The sequence below is a fragment of the Mesocricetus auratus genome, unplaced genomic scaffold (assembly GCF_017639785.1).
Source record: "Mesocricetus auratus isolate SY011 unplaced genomic scaffold, BCM_Maur_2.0 Super-Scaffold_6730, whole genome shotgun sequence".
Lineage (NCBI taxonomy): Eukaryota > Metazoa > Chordata > Mammalia > Rodentia > Cricetidae > Mesocricetus > Mesocricetus auratus.
The window spans coordinates 36,351,009-36,373,790 of record NW_024429184.1 but is presented as its reverse complement, the minus strand read 5'-3'; the positions used below and the strand labels follow the sequence as shown (position 1 = coordinate 36,373,790).

General features: G+C 39.7%; 1 protein-coding gene and 1 long non-coding RNA gene across 2 annotated transcripts in view; one reads left to right on the top strand and one right to left on the bottom strand.

The window, feature by feature from the left end:
- The window catches only part of Nkain3 (sodium/potassium transporting ATPase interacting 3), a 629,532-nt gene extending 628,934 nt beyond the window's left edge, over positions 1–598 (bottom strand). The window contains exon 1 of the mRNA XM_040740792.1: positions 82–598. Within this exon, the coding sequence (XP_040596726.1) occupies positions 82–135 (54 nt within the window). The 5' untranslated portion in view covers positions 136–598. The remainder of the gene's footprint in view (positions 1–81) is intronic.
- LOC121137910 lies at positions 208–17,888 on the top strand. Its single transcript, XR_005875177.1, has 2 exons — positions 208–337; positions 17,450–17,888. It is a non-coding gene; the product is annotated as an uncharacterized LOC121137910 (long non-coding RNA).
- Positions 17,889–22,782: the final 4,894 nt, after the last annotated feature.

Sequence of the window (22,782 nt, the reverse complement as noted above, 5' to 3'; positions counted from 1 at the left end):
GCAGATACAAGGCGACACCTCCACCAGCCGGTCCGAGAGGACAGACTGATCCCAGAACCCCGGACTCAACTGGGAACTTACCAGCTGCAACGCGCAGAGACAGATGAGCGAGCAGCGCCCGGTGCAGCAGCCCATGGTGTGACCGGTGTCCCAGTAGCGCGGCTTCGGAGGGAATCTGTGAGCCCAGTCGCCGTCGCCTGTGACTCCGGAGCAGCCAGCGCCGTGCGCGCGCTTGCCGGCTGGAAAGGCTCCGGGCCCCGCGGCCAGCTTTTGGCTCCTGGCAGCCGGGCCGGGGTTCGCCGCCTCCTTTGTTAATCTGCACGCAGGGCAAGCGGAGGTCAGTGCTAAGCTCCCTCCCTAGCCGCTCGCTCGCTCCCTAGCTCATCAGCCGGGGGTCCCTGCTTCCTAGCCCGCGGGTCTGCTACTTGGAGAGGGGGAGCCTGGCGGGAGGGCGGGGGACGGAAGAGGCTACAGCTGGTGAGTGGGTGAATGCCTTTTAGGGGAGGGGAGTGTGCTGGAGGTGGGCGTCTGAAAAGTGCGGTGGGCTGTCTGAGTAGGCGTGAGAGCCTGTGTGCGTGGAGTCTCTCTCTCTCTCTCTCTCTCTCTCTCTCTCTCTCTCTCTCTCTCTCTCTCTCTCTCTCTCTCTCTAGTGTGTGTGTGTGTGTGTGTGTGTGTGTGTGTGTGTGTGTGTGTGTGTGTGTGTGTGTGTGTGTGTGTAAGAGGCCGTCACTGGGGAGGATTGCCTTGTTTTATTAGGAATCAAGGGAGAGAGAAAGAGACTGTGAGAGAATGAGAATGAATATGAATGAGCAAGAATCTGGGAAGCCCCCAGGGATTTGCGTCCCTGATGCCCGGAGCAATTGCTGAGTGACAGGCTTTTGACTTTCCCTCTCGGTGTGTAGAGTAGGTTGGAAAACAGGGAGCTAGGTTTAGCCAATCGGTATTGGGGAGGCACAGGTTCAGTTTTGTGTAAAGGGGGCAGGGGAGGGCCCTGAGACTTGAAGCTCAGAGTGAAAGTGCTCTACACAGCGCTGGGGCAAGGTCAGGGCAATGGATGCAGACAGAGAAGGAAGACCTGAAGGGACCATGGGCATGATGCTCAGATGCTCAGAAGCAGCTCAGTAAGGGTTCTGTCACTCAGCTCCGGGTCCAGGAGATCCCCCCCCCCACACCCCGTGCAGGGCGCCCCTGCTGGATTCTTATAGGAAAAATTGGCTAGGGTCACAGTAGAGAAAAATGTTCCCCCAGGAGCTCCAAGACCAGAGACACTGAGAAAATTGGCTTAAGGATCTAATTCAAAGTGGCCTGGGAATCTTCACTGGGACATTTATTGGAGAGGGGAAGGTGAGGGCAATGCATGGCCTTTTAATAATAATGAGGTATTTCTAGAATAAAGGCAAATATGAAGTTGTACAGAGAGATATAAATTGAGAGAAGTCTGGGAGTGAAACCTAATCCTACTTAGTTAAGATACTAGAGTCCATGGATTCTATAAAAAGGTCTGTCTCCCCTGCCCACCAACAGAACAGAGCCAGGAGTTCTGTAGACTTAAATTCCCACAGGATTCAGCACAAGTACCTAAAATCACACCACCAAAGCCAGGAATAAAACACTGACCAATCTCCTGCAGAGAGGCTGACTTCAGAACAAGGCTCTAAACCTCACTGCTGTCCTCCTAGTAGGCTCTTGGTTATAAATTAAGAAATGGTGAAGGCTAGGTGGTGTTTCATAACTTTCTCAGCACTCCGGAGTTGAAGGCCAGCCTGTGAGAGATCTTTGTAGTACCTTTGCTCCATACTTGGAGCTTCCCCAACCCATTCAGGCATTAACGGTATTTTTGACTTTTGTTTACCTTGTAGGTTAGTGTCCTGTTCTTTAATTTTTTTCCTACGAATATTTTATTTCTAATTTAGCAACAGTGTTCCAAAGAAAAATCTACCTCTGAAATTATAGTAAGAATACACACAATATCGCAAATTGCTCTCAAAGAAAAAGCCAGGGGCATTCATTGTTGGAAGTTCATTTCTGTTCATTCTTTTGAGAAGGAGGAAGTATAGGCAGAAGTTCTTTTATTTATTTTTAACCTAACTTGAAGATGTTCATAATCAATGACTGTGAAAAAGTGCTGGTTTTTGTACACATAAAACAAACTCATGACCATCATGGATGAGTGAAAGCAACAAAAAGATAGACACTGACAAATAAATATTTTAATATATGGGGGAAGACCTGCAGAAAGTCTTAGACCATTGACAACTCTAGTAAATGAAGAAAAAGGTTGCAGAAGGGGCAACAGATAAGTCTATCGATGTTTTCCATGAACTATAGCAGCCCCTTCACATCCTGAGGTTGTGATGAACCATGGAAATGAAACCAGTGGTCCTCTCCATCTCACACGACAATGTATTTCACTCGTGATTGAATTCATTCGTTTAGGAAGCCCTATACAACAACTAACAGTACCTGATGCTTGCCAAGTGTTGTGATCCTCACAACAACCTCACTGAAGTAGGATGCAGGTGAAGAACATACTCTGATAACCACAGGGAGGCACCTGGATGTGACTTATCTTGCTGTCACTAAAACCTGGGACACAAAAGCATTTTTTTCTGGGAGTGGGGAGCATATCGGGGAATGGGGGCTGGTCTCCTAGAAGAAGCTGTGGTGATTTGCACCCAGCCAGTCCTTAGGCTGGCTCAGCAGATGGATGGTATTTTGTTTGTTTGTTTTGTTTTTAGAAAACCTGAAACCTACTTGTGCTTCTCCCTCAGCTCCCTAGAGAGCCAGATTGGAAATTTGTCTTTGTATAATTGAAACAGCTGAAAATTCATTGATTTCAAGTGCATCTTTAGAAAACAAGTTGACTTTAATAACAAGTCTAGAGGTTTATGAAGCTTTAGTTTTTACTGGCTGCATCCTTAACATCTTAGCTTTTAAATATTGGAAATCATGAGCTGACGACATAGCAGTTATTAAATACATTTGTGTATGTACAGGGAGTTTTGTTGCTGTTCATTTGTTTATTTCCCCTCTTGTATCTTATTTATTTGTTTGTTTGGTGGGGTTTTTTTGGGTAAAGTTCCTTCAACAAACTAATTTTTCTCCCCAAGTGCTATGAGAATTGCAAATTAAAAGACCCATGAGGGGGGAAAAAGCACACTTAAAATGGAAGATCTGAAAGAGCAGATTTCTGTATTTCTTAGTTGAGTTGCACTTATTTAAGGAATTTGGGTCCAAAGGTATTTTGGAACAATTTCATAAAGATAATAAGATACTTAGAGGGTAGAACCCAAGTCTAAGTGAGATTATGTTGCCGTTCCTACACGTCTAGTGTAACGCAAATTTTAAATATGCTTCAACTTTGACTACAATATGAAATCAGATGTGGGGTTTCATACTTGTGGCATCATTCAGACTCCCAAAATCTTCAGAACTTAGAGTGCTTCATTTGAGAATCTGCTTTCCCGTTTCTCCTTAAATGAAGACCCAGTCTTAAAGTTTCCTTTCAATCATTGTATGACATTCATATATCTTTTACAACTTTTCCTGGGGTCTAATGCAAAAATAATAATGCATGATGCCCTGTGTATAGATCGAAGGCTTTTACATTCTAAATCTTTTGTTCTACAACAACTAGAAGGTGCCTTGGCTAAGGCACCTCTTACAACATAAAGCATTTAATCAGGGTCTTACTTGCAGTTTCAAAGGGTTAGTCCCTGATCATCATGGCAGGGAGTATGGCAACACAAAGGATGGCATGGTCCTGAAACAGCAACAGAGAGCTTTATATCCTGATCCACTGGCAGTGGGCAGTGAGAGGAGAGAGCCACTGGGCCTGGAGTATCACTAGGAGTGAGCTTGAAACCTCCAAGCTCACTCCTGGTGACACACCACCTCTAGCAAGGCCAGATCTCTTAATTCTTCCCTAACACCTTACCAATTCGGGACTATCATGCCAATATATGAACCTATGGGAATCATTTTCAGTCAAACCAACACAGTTATCATATACTTTTCCTAGTATTTTAGCATGCACATAAAATACTAAGAAATTACACAAATACACAAAATATGCTATTTATCCTATTTGAAAGTAAACATTAAGATGAACTCAATTCAAAATGAATGCTATTTTACTTTCTTTCCTGTGTGTTTAAATGTTTGGTTTTTCCCTCTCTGGCTTAAGAGGTAGAGCATAGGGTCTTGCTCCATCTCAGTTCATAGTACATGCTCTGTCGATGGTCTGAATCACTCGCTGTCCCATTGGGCGTTTTTATTCTGCTAATTGAAAAGAGCTTTAAACAACCATTAAAAATAGCAAAGAAATGCATAATGTCCAATAAATTAGTAACAAGAGAATGAGCAATCACTTCTTTAATCTGTACTGTGATATAATAACTAATGACTCCTGAGAGAGGAAGAATTAGCCTCTCCCAGAGATGAGTCCATAATTGGTTATCTAGTACAAAATGGTCAGCCCTGAAACCATACACACATTCACACACACACACACACACACACACACACACACACACACACACACCAGGAACGGGGTGTTCATCAAGTTGTATTTATGCAGTTGTGCATATTATACACACACATACATGTGCAGATACATAGGCTGGAATATACATATGAAACAATAATCAAAGAAAAAGGGGATATCATGACTTTAATTGCAGCACTTAGAAGGTATACTCAGGTGGATCTCTGTGAGTTCAAAGCCAGCCTGGTCTACAAAGTGAGTTCCAGGACAGCCAAGGCTACACAGAGAAACCTGTCTCAAAAACCAAAACAAACAAACAAGCAAACAAAAAAAGAGGCTAACAATTTGAGAATGAGGTTGCATGGAAGGAGTTGGAGGGAATGTACTTGGGAGTAGCTGGAGAGAGGAAAGTGAAGGGAAAAGGTGATGTAATAATGATTTATGTAAAAATGTATAAAAATTTAATCCAAGAAGTCCACAAATTACCTCTTTATGAAGTTGGTTCTTTTCCTGTGTAGCATTTTGTAGAAGAAGAAGAAGAAGAAGAAGAAGAAGAAGAAGAAGAAGAAGAAGAAGAAGAAGAAGAAGAAGAAGAAGAAGAAGAAGAAGAAGAAGAAGAGGAGGAGGAGGAGGAGGAAGAAGAAGAAGAAGAAGAAGAAGAAGAAGAAGAAGAAGAAGAAGAAGAAGAAGAAGAAGAAGAAGAAGAAGAAGAAGAAGAAGAAGAAGAAGAAAAGGAGGAGGGAGGAAGAGGAAGAAGAGGAGAAAGTTTGGATATTTCAAAATATGCTCTGGGAATGAGAAGTGGCATTTTAAGTTAAACTGTTTCTACCAGCTCCCTTTGCATTTAGAGCCCACATGTGCCCCCAATAATGCTGTAGGTTCATCAGAAAGAAGTCTAACTCATCACGAGCACGAGAGAGCATGTTTCTACTGTGTTTTTTACCAGTGTTTTTCGTAATGTGTCTACATTGAGAAAAGATGAGGAATTGGTGGATTTTTCAGAGGAAAAGAAAGGCAGAAACTTAGCTCAGGTTTTATTCTAACTAAGCATAAAGATGTACTTATCAAAATAAAATAAAAAGCAAAACTGTGCTAAAATCCACCTTGTGGTTAAAAAACAACACAGACACTTCCATATAGGTCCTCAGGTGTGGTCAATCCTCTGTTACTGTAACAGAGAAGAAAACACACATTCATATCCCCAAGCAACAAATCCAGCCAAGGTAACTCTAAGGACTGGGGGCAGGTGGAGACAGGAACAAGAAGGATCCTGATGGGGGTGGGTGGGGTGGGGAGAGGAGGAGTTCTGGGAGAGATAACTGGAGATGGATCACCTCAGCTGTGATTAAGCTTGGGGAGATGATAACACATATAAAAACATGTTTTTTTTATTTTATTTTTTATTTATTTTTCAGTTTAAATTTAGATAAGAAACAAGGTTGCTTCACAAGTCAGTTCCAGGTCCCTCTCCCTTTCCCTCCTCTCCTCCCGTGCCCTCCCCCCAACCGCCCCATTATCCCCTCATTTCCCCAGGGAGGGTGAGGCCCTCCATGGGGGTGACCATTGTCTGTCATTTCATATAGGGCAGGGCCTGGACCCTTCCCCAAGAGTTCAGGGTGAGAGTGCACCTCACATTGTTCTATGGGAGTCCAAAGTCCGTGTGTATACTCTCGATGGGTACTGATCTGCTGCCCTAGGCTCAATAGATTACCTAGGCCTCCTCACTGACACCCACATTCAGGGGGTCTTGATCAGTCCCATGCTGGATTCCCAGGCTGATGCCTGGGATTCAAGAGTTAACCTTTGTTAGGTTAGCTGTTTCTGGGGGTTAAGAGTGGATAGAGAAAATGTGGTACATTTACACAATGGAGTACTATTCAGCAGAAAAAAAAAAACAATGGAATCCTGAGATTCGCAGGCAAATGGATGACACTAGAAGAAACCATCCTGAGTGAGGTAACCCAGTCACAAAAAGAGAAACATGGCATGTACTCCCTCATATATGGATTTTAGACATAGATCTGGGGAGTGCCAGCCTACAATCCCATGGCCAGAGAGTCTGGGAAACAGACACTTCATTCAGTGGCTGATGGAAGAAGAGGCAGGCTCCATCGGTTGAGTACTGAGCTGAACTCAAGAAAGCCAGTAACAGAGAGGGAGGACTGATGACCAAAGGGATTAAAAACATGTTTTAACTATTACAGTTAGAAAGAAAGAATCTATTCATGAAGACCACAAGTGATTGCTCTTGGCTGCCAGACCCTGAAGCAGGAACCTTCTCAATCTAGGCGGATTGGAGGTCCACAGTAAGGCCTTGCCAAGATACATGGTTCTAGCATCCTATCATGTATTCCAGTCCAATGAGTCCTACAATCACTCCAGTCCCCAGAGGTTTAGAACAAGTAACCAAAACCTCTCTCTCTCTCTCTCTCTCTCTCTCTCTCTCTCTCTCTCTCTCTCTCTCTCTCTCTCTCTCTCTCTGTCTCTCCCTCTGTCTGTCTCTCTCTGTCTCTGTCTCTCTCTGTCTCTGTCTCTCTCTCTGTCTCCCTCTCTCTCTCTGTCTCTGTCTCTCCCTCTGTCTCTCTCTCTTTCTCTCTCTCTTTCTCTCTCTCTCTCTCTCTCTCTCTCTCTCTCTATATATATATATATATATATATGTTGGTTTTTCAAGACAGGGTTTCTTTGCATTGTTTCAGAGGCTGTCCTGGAACTTGCTGTGTAGACCGGGCTGCCTCTTGAGTGCTAGGATTAAAGGCGTGTGCCACCAACACCTGACTTCTATATATCTCTCTATCTCTTCCTTTCCTTCCTCTTTCCTCCCTCACTCCCACCACCAGCATGGTAGCTGTCAGTTATCAAAAAACACATGTAAAAATTAAGGAAAGCAATCTTACCAAATAAGATAACTATCCTGAAATTTAGTGACTGAAATTATGAAAATTTATATATTAATTATACACACATTTTAGTTGATAAGGACTTTCCACGTGACATTCCAGTGAATTACATTTGTGATCTGTATGAACAGTAGCTCCATCCTTCTGATTACCTGAGATAGGAGTAAAGTAAGATAATGTTGTCTGTGAGTTTTTAAAGACAAGATATAGAAGAAAATATCATTTCTGGCAATATGGCATGGTTACAATCATCACATGATGATAGGTAACTGCAAGCAGTCTAGAATATCTGACTCAACCACAAATAAGAGAAAGGATGGTTTTCAAGGACAGGTAGATTTATGAAAACTGTTTGCTTCTAAACTCATTTTTCCTGATATCTCCTTTGATGACCGCCTCCTGCCCAGAAGGGATTTTTCAATCATGGTCACTAAGTTCAGATGTTGTCTCCTCTGGAAGACTCCAAATACAAGGCACTGCTTTTCTTCTTCCATTTCCATCTTAACAATATTTATTTTATTGAGTTAATGAACTGCAATAACATTTTCTATATTGTTAGGGTGATGCATAGTGGTGAAGCAGTATTTGTGGAGCTCCCCAAAGAATATAATTCTTCAGTCTTCTGTTATGACAAATTCTCTATTGGCACCAAGATAATAATCCTTCAAAAAGTAGAACATTGACCACAAAAGCAGCACCTGGGTTGTTATACCTAGCACCTATCCCCACCTGATCATGTCACCTCTCTTGCCCTAGGGACACAATATATCTTGCTTCCATTCTGACTTTAGATTTGCTTGTGTTACTCAATGTGGCTACAGAAATGTGGACAGATAGATGTTTGGGGCTTGCATTAGTTATATTATTTCATTTTCTCATCAGTGCTGTGATAAAATGCCAGAAAAAGCAACTATGGGGAAGATACATTTGCTTGGGCTTATAGTTGAGATGATACAGTACATAATAAAGAGGAAGACATAGTATCTGGACAGGGCAATATCACTGTATTCATCTAGGCAGAATATAGGTCAGTGTATCTTTTACCTTTCATTTTGAATTCATTGCTTCATTTTAAGTTTTATGCTTATTATAATATATATATATATATGGGTGTTTTGCCTGAACATGTCTGTCTACCATGTGTATGCAGTGACAACAGAGGCCAGAATGGGGCGTTGCATCCCTTAACCATCATGAACCACCCACCACGTGGATACTCAATTGAATCCAGGTCCTCCAGAAGAGTCGCCAGAGCTCTCAACCACTGAACCATCTTTCCAACCTCAAAATCCTTATTTTACTACAAAATTAAAATGGGTCTTATGAGTCAAATCCCTTAATTATGAAATAAGATAAGAAAAGGTTAAAATAGGTGAACTAGTTACTCCATAGGAACGATCATCATAGCCAAGTTTGGAAGCACAATTATTATATTCCATGTGCCTATACTTTTGATTTTTCCCTATATTCATGGTGTAAATAATCCAATTTTCTGGCCATTTAAAGTCTCAAAATGCTGGATCAGTGTTTGTTTACCAAAGACAAAACATAAAGTTTATTATGAGACCAAAATTTGTATTAGGCACCTCAAATGATTTTTTTTCATCCTTTCTTTTCAGCACTGCTAGTGCGATCACAAATTCTCCAGTGGCAAATATGCTCTGGGTCTGAACAAAACTTGAAGATTTGTGGTAGATAAAAAAAAATCTGACTCATGACTGATCCTATGTGTTATGGTGTATTGAGTGACAAAGAAGTAGAATTGTGCTATTTCCTTTTTGGAGTAGGGTAGGTATGAAGACAATAAATGTGTTTAAATTTGTCCTTAGAAGAAAAGGAGGATGGGATAACTATAAGAACACCAAGAAATTTGTCATATGCATCCAGGTTGGAAGACTAAATTCCTTTATTTGTAAATAATTGGTAGCAATCTTCATTTTAAATACGTAACTGTAATCAAAAGGGCAGCCATGCTACAAAAGAAGACACCAGGATTCCTTTACATTTCTTCACAGGCATTAAAGGTTCATATGATGTGCTGTTCTGCTTTGAGAACATTTTGTAGTATATATAGGAGCTCAATAAATGTTTGCTGACTCACTGCTCATGTTTATAAACAGTGGTGGGGAAAGAACTCGAATGAGCAAAATTACAAGAATAGGTGAAGTTTTTAATCAAAAGTTATGTACACAATTAAACAAACCTTTGCCACCAGGCACTTTTGCTCTACCCAAGGAATGTCTCGTTCCAAGCCTTCTTAGAATGCCCCACAGCAATACTATGGAGATGAAACCCCATCATCTGGCCTCATGTCTGATAGGAGTGTTGGGAACATTTTTGCCCACTGTTATATTTTGCATGGACATTATTGAAATATCTACTACATCATCAAAACTTTTAGTGAATCCCGATTTCAGCATGGTGTTCTCTTATAATCCATCATGTATTTATTCCAAGATTCTTTTATGACTAGTAAAATTTCTGGCTCTTAAAATATAGTATTTGCATAGGTCCTAGACACATCTTCCTATATATTTGAACTCAGGTCTGGGTTACTTTGAATGCAGAGTAAATGTTATATAACTAGTTGTTAGATTATATTATTTACAGATGCCAAGAAGAACACTTCAGCACATGACCAGTGCTAGCACATTGTCCTCTAGTAGTTTTGGTCCTAGACTGAGTGGTTCTGTGGATATGGAACACACAGAGGGCCAGTTGCATATTTCTTACAGGACAGACATGAACAAGATCTACTTTTAAACATATTTGCTTCTCTCTGATTGTAGAAAAAAGCATTCTTCATTGAGATTGAGCTAGTTGGTGTGAAATGTCTGAGATACTAAGTATTTGTACGAAACTGAAAAGCATGGAGAGCCTTACCTAATACTTGGAAAGGACAGTACAGAAGAAAGCAGAGGTTTCCTTTCACAATCAACATGGAAACCTTCTAGTCATCTGGGTCAATATCACCTCTTCTACAAAAAGAGGAGTAAGACTTTGAATTTAATTTTTTATTAATTTTTAAAATGTTTTATTCTTTTTTTTCTTTTATTGAAAATAGATTTTCCCTCCACACAATACATTCTGATTATGGTTTCATTCAGGATCCTTCTCACTTCTCCTATATGAATCTACCCCTTTCCTTTCTTCAGAAAACAAAGAAGCATATAAAGAATAATAATGAAACACAAAAAAGAAGATATAATAAAAACAAACAAAAGAAACAGAAGACAAACATGAGAAAAAGAGCAAAAGAAAAAAAAGCACAAGATACACGAACAGAGAGACACACCCATTCAAACACAGGAATCCTATGGAAACACAAAACCAGAAGCCATAATGCATATGCAAAAGACCTCTCAGGACGCAAAAATAAAAATAGAAACAAAATAAAATAAAATAAAAACAAACAAAAATTTTAAAAGAATAAAAGTAAATAAATAAATGTACTGACTAAACATTACAAGACAAGATGCCACCAAAGATGACACAGAGTTCTCTTTGTGTTGGTCATCTAGTGCTGGATAGGGGAGGGGGTGTCACCCTTAAGAGAAGTATACTCCCAGTGAGACAACATCAGAGAAAAACGAATTTTTCAAGTATCAACTTCAGATTGCTCTGGGTTAAGGAACTTCCTCTTTCAGTGCTGGGACCACATTTGGCTCATAAGGGTGTGAGTCCTGTGTGTACTGCCACAGTCTCTATGGGTTCATATGTGCATCAGCTGCGCTGTTTAGAAGGCCTTGTTTTCTTGGCGTCCTCCATTCCTTGGTCTCCTGTTAAGAGAAGCTTTTTCTTTGCTAGCCGCTTTGGTTTATCTCCCGCCAGCCGCCTGGGCTCTCCCGCGCCAGCATGGTTCTAGAGCCTCATCAGTCCCAAATAAACACACAGGAGGCTATATTAATTATGAAGCTGTTGGCCTTGCTTGTCCCTTACTGGCTAGCCCTGCCTTAAGTAATTACCCCATAATTGTTAATCTAAGTATGTTTCTTACCGGAGAATAGTTCCGGACTTCCTACCCCATGCGGTTACATCTCGAACTCCTGTGTTTTCCTCCTTCCCACAATTCTCCTGGACTCCTAGTCCCTCCTAACTAGATTCCCTATTGGCCAGGCAGTTTTTATTGACAAATAACAGGCAAATAACAGGACTTCGCCAACATCTCCTCTTTTCTGTTTAAACAAAAAGAAAGGTCTTAACTTTAACACAGTCAAATTGTATATAACAGAACAGTTATCAAATAAGAACACAGTTACAACATCTTGTCTATTAACATTTAGTAAGATCTAAAGAAAATATCATCTATCTCATTCTTGTGAGTCCAAAGTCCTATATGTAGCTTATCTTTAATCATAACTAAGGAAAACTATAATTACAACTATCTGTCTTCAACTCCATCAAAGACCACAGAAGGATAATATATAATCACTAGGATTGACAGAGACATCTTACTGCCTGGACAGTCACCCGAAGTTCCTCTGTAACGTTGGGGCATCCATCTTCAGCCCATAGGCCACAATGTGTCTGGAACACTTCTCAGCAAAGCAGGAAATTTCAAACTGTCCATCTGCGTTGGCAGTCTGTCAGTCATTTTTCTTTGTCCTGCAGAAAGTCTCCTGGACTCTTCATCAAGCAGGAACCCTGTAAGACTGAGTTCAGTAGTCACTTTCCTGTGGGTCCTGCATGTCCAGATGATACAACAACAGTCAAGAAGTACAGGCAAGAGCAGTTCTTGCCCAAATGGCTAATCTTGCCATTGTTGAAAGCAAACTCCATAACAAGTTTCTTCGATGCCCATCTTCCTCTCAGACGTAATTGGTGCTGCCAGGAGCAGACATTTCTCATTGTCAAGAAAAACCCTAAACCATTTTAAATGCCATGTTCTGAAGGTCTTTGAGAGGTTTGAAGACTGTCCATCTCAAATATATTTCTGTATATCTAGAAAACCTAACTTACCTAACTCTAAGTTCTATTGTAAGTAACTATCTATAGTCTGTATTCAATTATGCATTATGTTTTAAAAGATCAGTATAAGCACAATACTTAATCAAGAGGAGAAATATACACATCACAAAATTGACCTTGAATTTGTATCAATAAATGAAAAACAATACCCATACCATAATTCCCCTTTTTACCATTAAAAAAGATTGGCTGTGATCATTAGCCAATTATAAACAATCCCATTTAAATGAAAACAAAGATTTATAAACAAGATGGGAATTGGGACGTCGCTCATTCCAAACTGCTTCCTGCTGGAAGGGGGCGCTGTTTATACCATGGGGACAATGACAAAACTCAGAAACCTGTATAAGTCCGTATTTTCGGGGTCTGTAAAGCTGTATCATCTTAGCTGTCTCAGTTGTTGGAACACCTGGTCCACTGCTTCCGGGGGTCTTGGTTGGTCAAACCACAGAAGACTGGAAGGAATTCTCAGCTTTTCATTTTCTGTAGAAACATAAATAAAAACTCCTTTTCCGAGTAACATATCCTTATGCTTAAATTTTGAAGTCAAGGTATTTTCAAAAGATATATTAATTTAGCAGCATTTATAAGCAAGTGTACTTTAGTAGCAGTTCCTTCCTGAGCAAGCAAAAAACTGAAAAACATAATAGCGTACAGTATCCAGACTCTGTGTATTTTCCATCTTTACGTGGCTTATTTATTTATTTATTATTACTTTATTTATTTTACTTTTATTTATTTTTCTCTGAGACAGGGTTTCTTTGGAAACCCGCCTGCCTCTGCCTCTGGAGCAATCCTACCGGCGTGCGCCACCACAACGCCGGCTTTTGTATTTATTTACCACTTTGCCATTTCATTTTCTCTCTCAATCTCACGTATATTTTTAAACACACTGTAAACCTTTAGAGGTTTTGTCCATCCAAGTCCGACTTTACTGTAAATCTTTATGTTTTTCTGGCCACGTGTTAAAACCGCGGCTGTTTTAAACTGACATTTTTTTTTCAAGATGGCGGGCGTAAGTGTGACTCCAGCTTACAGCCTCAGTCCATGCTGACATCCAGCAAAAGCTGCCACTTCCAGCTGTATGTACACACCTTTCAATCGTTAGCAGAGTCTCTTAAAACAACCTTGCTGGTTTTTTTTTTTTTTTTTTTTTATGCCAAGTCAGGAAGACTCCAGTAAGCGAGCCACGTGAATCTCGGCTTGTCGATAGCAAAACAGAGCACACCTGAGAAAAATGCTGCTACCAAAATCTGTGCTTCTCTCCATTCGTTTATTTCTAAAATTCCTTTAAAGCTTTTGTTGTTTTGCGTGGAAATTCAATCCCGCTCCTGACAACCATTCTGTTAAGAGAAGCTTTTTCTTTGCTAGATGCTTTGGTTTATCTCCCGCCAGCCGCCTGGGCTCTCCTGCGCCAGCATGGTTCTAGAGCCGCATCAGTCCCAAATAAACACACAGGAGGCTATATTAATTATGAAGCTGTTGGCCTTGCTTGTCCCTTACTGGCTAGCCCTGCCTTAAGTAATTACCCCATAATTGTTAATCTAAGTATGTTTCTTACCAGAGAATAGTTCCGGACTTCCTACCCCATGAGGTTACATCTTGAACTCCTGTGTTTTCCTCCTTCCCACAATCCTCCTGGACTCCTAGTCCCTCCTATCTAGATTCCCTATTGGCCAGGCAGTCTTTATTGACAAATAACAGGCAAATAACAGGACTTCCCCAACAGTCTCCCAGCACTCTTTCTGCCTCCTCCACTATAGGATTCCTTGAGCCCAGAGGAGAAGAATTTGATGGAGACATCCCCTTTTTAGGGCTGAGTGTTCCAAGGTTCTCATCTACTGCAGAAGGAAGATTTTCTCCTAAAGGCTAAGCAAGGAGCCTATGCATGTAGGAGCAATTTTATTTCTACTTTTTGTTCCTTTCTTTTTCAAAGGGTAGTGGCATTTGCTTTTACTCTAGGTCCCTGGGCTATCTAGTGTGAGATTCTTGGTCACCCAAAAAACCATGGTTTCCATCTCATGGAGTGAGCCTTAAATAAGATACTGGTTGGTTAATCTCACAAGCTTTGGTCACTTTTACCCTGGGACATCATGCATAGAGGTCATCACTGTAGACTGAAGGGTTTGTATCTGATTGGATGCTGACAGTTTTCCTTCGGTGGTGTTTAGAGAACATCCTAGTACCACGTGGTGAAGGCTTGATAATGGTGAAGGCTTTCAGTAAGCACCAGCTCAACTTTTCTGTGTTCAAATTGTGGTCTTCAGTTTGTGGAGAGCAACCAATAACCTTGACAATAGCCTGGTCTGCTGTACATTCTCAAGGCATCCCTTTGGCCAAAACTCAATAACCTATTCCTGGCACAGGAAGCTTCATTTGATGACAGAGACGTCCAGTTGGGGTGCAATTGTCCCTGTTAATTGGTGACTTCATTTACCTAACTTTTTTTCTTTTTTTGGAGGGGGGTTGAGACAGGGTTTCTCTGTATTGCTTTGGAGCCTGTCTTGGAACTCACTCTGTAGACCAGGCTGGCCTTGAACTCACAGAGATCTGCCTGCCTCTACCTCCTGAGTGCTGAGATTAAAGGCATGTGCCACCACCACCAGGCCATTTACCTTACTTTTATCAATGTATATATTTTAGGAAGTTTCTGCCATATTAGATTTCCAAATGAGCCCTAGTCTTATCTGTCCTCCCCACTTTCCATACCCTGTATCCTTCTTCTCTTCTGATCCCTGTTTGATCCTTTGGATCCATTACCCTGCCCATACTTGTTTAGCAATAACTATCTATCCTATTTCCATTTCCTGGTGAAATCCATTATTATACTTTCTTACTCTATAGTACTATTATCTACTATTATAGTCCCTTTCTCCCAGTCTCTCACTCTATAACTAACTTCTCTTATTCTATGGATTTTAGCTTGCTTATTGACAACTTAATAGCTAATATCCACATGTAAGTAAATAGATACTAAAATTGTCTTTCTGGGTCTGGGTTATCTGACTTAAGATGAGTTTTTCTAGCTCTATCATGTGAATTTACCTGTGAATTTCATGAGATTTTCAATAGCTGAATAATATTTCATTGTAAGAATGCACCACATTTTCTTGATCTATTTACTCAGGCATCTAAGCTCTTTCCAATTTCTGGTGATTACAAATTGAGCTGTTGTTGTTTTTATTTTCTTTACTCTTTAGGCTCTTCATTCTTTGGGGGACCTGCCACCCAGTTCCCACCCAGTTCCCAAGTAAAGTAAAAAAAAATGAAAATACTGTCTTGATTTCCAGTGTGTATTTCTGGCTTCTTTATGAACATCATGTATTCATAACTGTCTCGATGTATGTCTGGTCTTCAATTTGATTCCATTAATCAACTTAACTCTTTTTGTGTCAATATCATGCAATCTCACAATACAAACACTACATTACAGATGCATTCTGCCCAGCCTGGATTTCTTGTAGGCTCTGGAGTTCTGAACTCAGGTCCTCACAATTGCACAGCAAGTGTTTTACTCCTAATAAAACTCCCATAGCCTTTCTTGGTATGTTCACAGGAATATAAAGATGACTGATACAAAAGGTAAACACAGAAAATAATCTGTCACCACATCATACTGTTTTAAGCATGAACATGATTAGTCACAGAAAAAGAAATGCAGATGGATTAGTCTTTGCAATCAACAGCATAGGATGTGTTAAGTTTAACCATAAAGGGCAAAGAATATCTCCAAACATTGCTTGCAAGAGTCAAAGCAAACAACTGGCCTCAGTCATTTTGTCCTCATCTTCTAAGGCCTGTAACAGAAATCTAAGGATTCCACAGGCTCTACAACTTATATGAGAAGGTGCTGCACACTTCTGCCAGTTGTGCGTTTCTGAACTTTGGTTTAAACCTTGGAGTTTAGTCCTTTTGTCCAAAGTTGTCATGTAGTTCTCAGAACTAGAACACTGATGGATGTCCAGGGACATAAAAATCTCACCAGTCAAGGTCTGGCTAAATTTTGTCTTCTCTACAAGAACTTCGTAATCACACTGTCTTTAGATCAAGTTTTTGGGACCCAAGGCCTACTTCAGGCTGGGCTCAGGGCACTTGTTCAAATATGGCTCACATTTTTGCTAATATGATTCAGAAATACTTCAGTAAGAGGTCAAAGCCTCCTGTTCTCTGAAGGTACACCAAAAATCCATCTTCTACCGAAATCTACCTATAATTCTCCGATCAGTACTTGGAGCGTTTTTCAATCGTATGCACATGTATACACAGCAAGAAAATTTTTGAGAGCCTAATGCACGATTGAACCAAGTTAAATCTGTCTTGGCGTTGTTCTTATCAAAACACTGTTTTCTCTCTCAGAAGGTTGCACATGTGCTGTGCAGTACTCTTAAGTATAATCACTCTACTGCACACTTATTCTCCAAAATTCTTCCTCCTTTTGTGTCTGATATTCTGCTCTACTTGACCAGCATAGCCTTGCTCAATCCCTTTTCCTCGGCCTCTGGAATCCATGTTATGTTCTGAGTCCCTTGACCTCAATTTTCAGACTTTACACATACCTGAGATCGTACATCATTTAAATTCCTGTGCATCCCTTACTTCACATAGCAGAATGTCCCTTAGGTTCTTTCATGTTAGTTAAAATGAAATGTTTTCCTTTGTTTTTAAAGTAGGTTAGTATTCCGTATTATGCAATAGTATACATCTCTTTTTCTGCACATTCCTTCCTTAATATGCAGTTATGCTAAGTGCACACCTTACTAATTGTGATGAATATGTGTCTAGGCGAAGAATCACTTAAGGCACACATTATGAGCATGTCTCTACATGGGTTTCCAAAGCCATTAACTGAGAAGAAAAAGCTGTTTTCTCATAATTTCTTCCAGTATTGTTCTTTGATTGGGATCACTAATCCATAACAACTGAACTTTTTTGCTATAAGATAAGGATGCAACTTTGTTTTTGTGTGTATCTAGCATTCTTGCCATGTTCAAAGTGGGTGGAGCCTCCAGCCAGTCATCCAAATGCAAGAAAGTTTGAAGACAAAGCACTGGTATTGCTTCTGCTATCCTCTGCTGACACCAACTTTTATCTTTTTCAGCTTGTCAACATAGACTGTCAGTGGCTCTTCAGGAACCTCCTGGGCTATCAGCACAAGACTGGCACTGCTGATGCATCTAAACATTATAAAAGTGTAACTGACAACCACACTGCTTTCTTAAAAAATTTCAGCATTATTTCATAATTTTAGTGTGTAAGCCTTTTACATGCTACTTGGTTCTATTTATTTCTTTATATAGACAATTCTGTTGATGATGTAAGTAGGATATTTTTGAGACAGGATCTCACTATGTAGCCACAAGAATTACTGTCTTAGTGTCTTTATTCACAGTTTGCTGTTTGTGTACAGAAACATTGTTGCTGTTTGTGTGTTGACTTTGCATCCTGAAGCTTCTCTGAATTGGTCTGTTGTTTTTGGTTTTGGTTTGAATATTTCTATTTTCAATATATAGGATCATAAGGTCTGCAGAGACACTTTATCTTCCTGTTTCAAATTCATTTTATTTTTTAACTTTCCAAATTGCTTTAACTATAATTTCTGGTACTGAACTAAAAAAAGATGAGGAAAGATGGATGTTTCACTGTATTGTAACTGGATGAAATGACATACTATGGACACCCACATGGAGGCCTCACTCTCCCTGGGGAAATGAAGGGATATTGGGGGGGACTGAGGGGAGGGTATGGGAGGAGGGGAGGGATACGGAGAGGGACCTGGAATTGACTTGTGAAGCAATCTTGTTTCTAATTTAAATTTAAATTAAAAAAGAAATAATAAAAAGAAAAAAGAAAAAATGTCTAGATAAAACATTAAAATGGCAATAGGCACATTAGCATTAATGTATGCACAATATGAAAATTAATAAATTATATGAGTGCAAAGAAGGAACACATAACAAAAGTATAAAATATTTGTATGTGATTGATACAACTTTAAATAAATATATATATATCATATACATACTTCATGAAAATGATAGAGGCCCTCAAAGAAGATATGAGAAAATCCCTTAAATACATGGAAGAAAAAAGCAAATGAAAAATACAAGAATTGCAAGAAATGGAGGAAAAAATCCAAAAAATGCAAAAAGTCAAAGAAATGGAAGAAAAGACAAACCAAAAACTTCAACAAATGCAAGAAAGAGAGGAAAAGACAATGCAAAAATTACAAGAAACAATTCAAAAAGTACAAGGGTTGAAAGCTGAAATAGAGACAAAAAAACACAGTCTGAAGGAATGATGGAAATAGAAAAGCTGGGCAAATGGTCAGGTACTACAGATACAAGCATAACCAACGGAATACAAGACATGGAAGAGAGAATCTCAGGTGTTGAAGATACACTAGGGGAAATAGATTCATAGGCCAAAGAAAATCTTAAATCCAACAAATCCCTGACACAAGATATCCAGGAAATATGGGACACCATGAAAAGACCATACCTAATAATAATGGGTATAGAAGAAGGTGAAGAAATCCATCTCAAAGGGGCAGAAAACTTATTTAACAAAATCCTAGAAGAAAACTTTACCAACTTAAAGAAAGACATGCTAATGAAAGTACAAGAAGCCTACAGAACACAAAATAGAGTGGACCACAAAAGGAAATCCCCTTGCCACAAATAGTAAAAACTCCGAACATACAGAATAAAGAAATAGTATTAAGAGCAGCAAAGGAAAAAGGCCAAGTAACATTCAAAGGTAAACCTATCAGAATCACACCTGAAAGCCAGAAGGTCCTGGATAGATATTCTACCAACACTAAGAGACCAGGGATGCCAGCCCAAACTTCTATACCCAGCAAAACTTTCAGTCACTGTAGATGGAGAAAACAAGATATTCAATAACAAAACTAGATTCAAGTAATACGTATCCAGTAACTCAACCCTACGGAAAATTCTGGAACAAAAACTCCAAGCAAAGGAAGTTAACTACAACCAGAAAAACATAGGCATTAGATAATCCCACTTTACCAACAGCCAAAAGAAAAAAAGAAGTGAAATTCCACACATAATTCCACCACCAACAACCATTCCAAATCAAAGAAGAATGAGCAATCAATGGTCATTAATATCCCTCAATATTAATGGCATTAACTCACCCATAAAAAAGACACAGGCTAGCAAAATGGATTCGAAGACCGAACCCATCCTTCTGCTGCTGCTATACCCAGCAAAACTTTCAATCATAATAGATGGAGAAAACAAGATATCCCATGTCAAAACCAGATTTAAAACAATACCTATCCACAAAACCAGTCCTACAGAAAGCACTATAAATAAAACTTCAACTCATGGAGGTTAGAGGTACCCAGGAAAGCACAGGCAATCAATAATTCCCCACTAGCAAATCCTAAAAAAGGGGGAAAACATACCCCACCACCAAAAATAACAGGAACTAGCAATAATCTGTCATTGATATCCCTTAATAGCAATGGACGCAACTTGCCAATAAAAAGACACAGGCTAACAGAATGAATATGAAGACAGAATCCATCCTTCTACTGCATACAAGAAGCACACCTCAACTTAAAAGATAGACACTACCTCAGAGTAAAGGGTTGGCGAAAGACTTTCTAATCAAATGTACCTAAGAAGCAAACTGGTGTAGCTATCCTAATGTCTAACAAAAGAGACTTGAAGCTAAAGGAAATCAAAAGAGATGATGAAGGACATTTCATTTTAATCACAGAAAAAAATTCACCAAAAAATGTTTTTATAGAACATATTCTGATGAGAGTTTCATATCTCTGAACTCATCCTGACCCCTCTCTACCTTCTATCCACCCAAAACCACACTCTTTGCTTTTTTCTCTCTCATTATAATAAACCAGCATCTAAAAAAATTAATAATAACATACAATGAAAACAAACAAGATTTGGACAAAACAAGCAAAAAGAGAGAAAAAGAGTAAAAAAATCACAAAACACATATTGACACTCAGTGATACATAGTCAAACACATACATACACACAAACATAAAAGCAAAATTGGAAACCACATATATAAACAAAAGATCTGGAAAGGAAGAAAAAATGAAGTGTGAACAAAGTATTATGAGACAAAAAACAACCTTCAAAAATATGGTTGAATTTGTTTTGTGTCAATCGTCTCTGGCTGGGCATGGGGCCAGCACTGTAGTGTGGTTTTTGTGTGTCCATTTCTCCTCTCAGGACTGTGACCCCATTAGGCTTCAACCTGTGCAGGTTTTGTGCATGCTACTGCTGTCTCTGTGAGATCATACATACACAAGCCCCATCGTGTTTAGAAAGCCTTGTTTCATTGATGTCTTCCATCTCAGTGGCTCTTAAAATCTTTTTTGTCTCCTATTCTGCAGAGTGCCCTGAGCCCATGGGGGATGGATGGGTTTAATGAACACACCCCATTAATGACTGAGTGTTCTAAGGTTGTTTTTATCTTTGTGACAGTGTCTCACTATTCAGTTGTAGACAGCCCAGAACTCTTTGTCAACTTGGCTAGTCCTAAACTCATAGAAATATATCTTTGTTTGCCTCCCAAGAGCTGGGATTAAAGATGTGTGCCACTATGCCCAGCCTATATAATTTTATAGATAAATACCTAGAGGTATTTTCTGTAATCTTCTATGTAGCCATTGGCTTCATATAATATATCACAAGTAAATGACTAGAATAAATGTGCATGCTCACTTTAGCATAACAAAAAATTATGCTACTTTTTCTTTTGGAATAAATAAAATTGTATCTTCCCCCCTTGTCTTTCACACTCCAACCCTTCCTCTGAACCATATCTTGCTACCTTGCCTCTTTCAGATTCATTATGTCTATGTCAATATCTATTTCTGTATCTATATATCTATAGCTATATGATGAGCAGTAATTGTTTAGAAATACAGGGGATGAATTAACTCTGGATACAGAAACAGACAGTAACAGGTGGGCCCTGTTATTATTCAAGTATCTGTACTGGCCTTTCTTTGGGGATCTAACAGGATACACCCTCAGCTGCAGCCATTAAGAACAGCACCTGTGCACATTCACTATGCTCGCTTTTAAAAGGGCCCTGTCCACCTCCCATCTTCCTCTCTTTATTTCTCTCCCCCTCTCTATCTGTTTCTCTCTGCCTCTCTTTCCTCTTTCCTGCTGCACCTGTCCCCAGAGGCCGGAATCCCCCACTCCCCTTCTCCTTTAATGATCCCTTTCCCTAATGAAAAACCCACCTGCTTGAATCCTGTCTCATGGCATCTTTCTCTCTTGAGCGCTGCTTTTCTTAAATTGCAACAGGAACTATTCCTTGCTTTAGAGTATGTCTATGCTCTTGTAGTGAGGAATATGGTAGGATAAGGAAAATATAGAGCTTGTTTACAAATAGTGCCATAGTCTAACGGGCACTGTGTATAGTGTGAGGATGAAGAGTAAACAGTAAATGAGAAGACTCCATATAAAGTGACCAAAAGGACAAGACTTCTTGGTTAGGAACATAGGCAAGTACCAAGAGGACAGGAATGGTAATTTACCAGACTAGATAAGGTTTTCATATAATGGTCATTTAATGCTGGAATTGGTAGACGATATAAGATGTTACCAGAGCCTGGAGTTTCAGGACTTTATTCTGTGTAGTACCCTAGTTTTCCCTCCACCTGTATTTTTCTCTTAGCATTTCTTGTTCTTAAAACTGTCTCTGTTTCTACATACGAGGAATCCCGGCCTCCCTTCTCATTCAGACCATATGGACACTAAATCCTGGCAGCTGTTCAGAAGATGCTGCACAGTGAAAAGTGTTCAGGACTGTAGCAGAGCCGGAATCATTTCTACTAGCAGTGGCTGGTTTTAAGACGACGTCAATTTATTAGTTAGCAGTCTGCTGAGGACAGCGTTTTGTGGCTTCCATTCCTGGAAACCTTACTAGCTCAACAGTTGCCGATCCATCATAGCTTCACAAAAGAGGCACTGAAAAGAAAGCTTGTCTCCTGCACTTAAAATTGAGATTAGCCTGATGGGACTGTGCAATCTGGAGCCAACTTTGGTTGCTTCCAAGGGACCCGTACTTGTTTTGTTTGGGCACTTTTTTGCCTCACCGGTCTTTTGCTTGTTTACTTTGATTTCCTGTTTCATTCTTGTGGGGTTTTGTGTACATGTGTACATTTTTACTGTTTATTTGTTAATTTTTAAGAGAGTGAGAGAAAGAATATAAATTGAGAAGATAGGGATGTGGAGAGGATTTAGAGGAATTACGGGAGGAGAAAATGGCATGATCAAAAAATTCTGTAGGAATCTGCCACAATCAATACCAATAACACCAAACTGTAGAAGGATGTTAAAGTGGAAAGGACTCTTATAGATTTCAACAATTATTTTGTTTATCTGATCAAACTCTATTATTTCATATCTGATAATA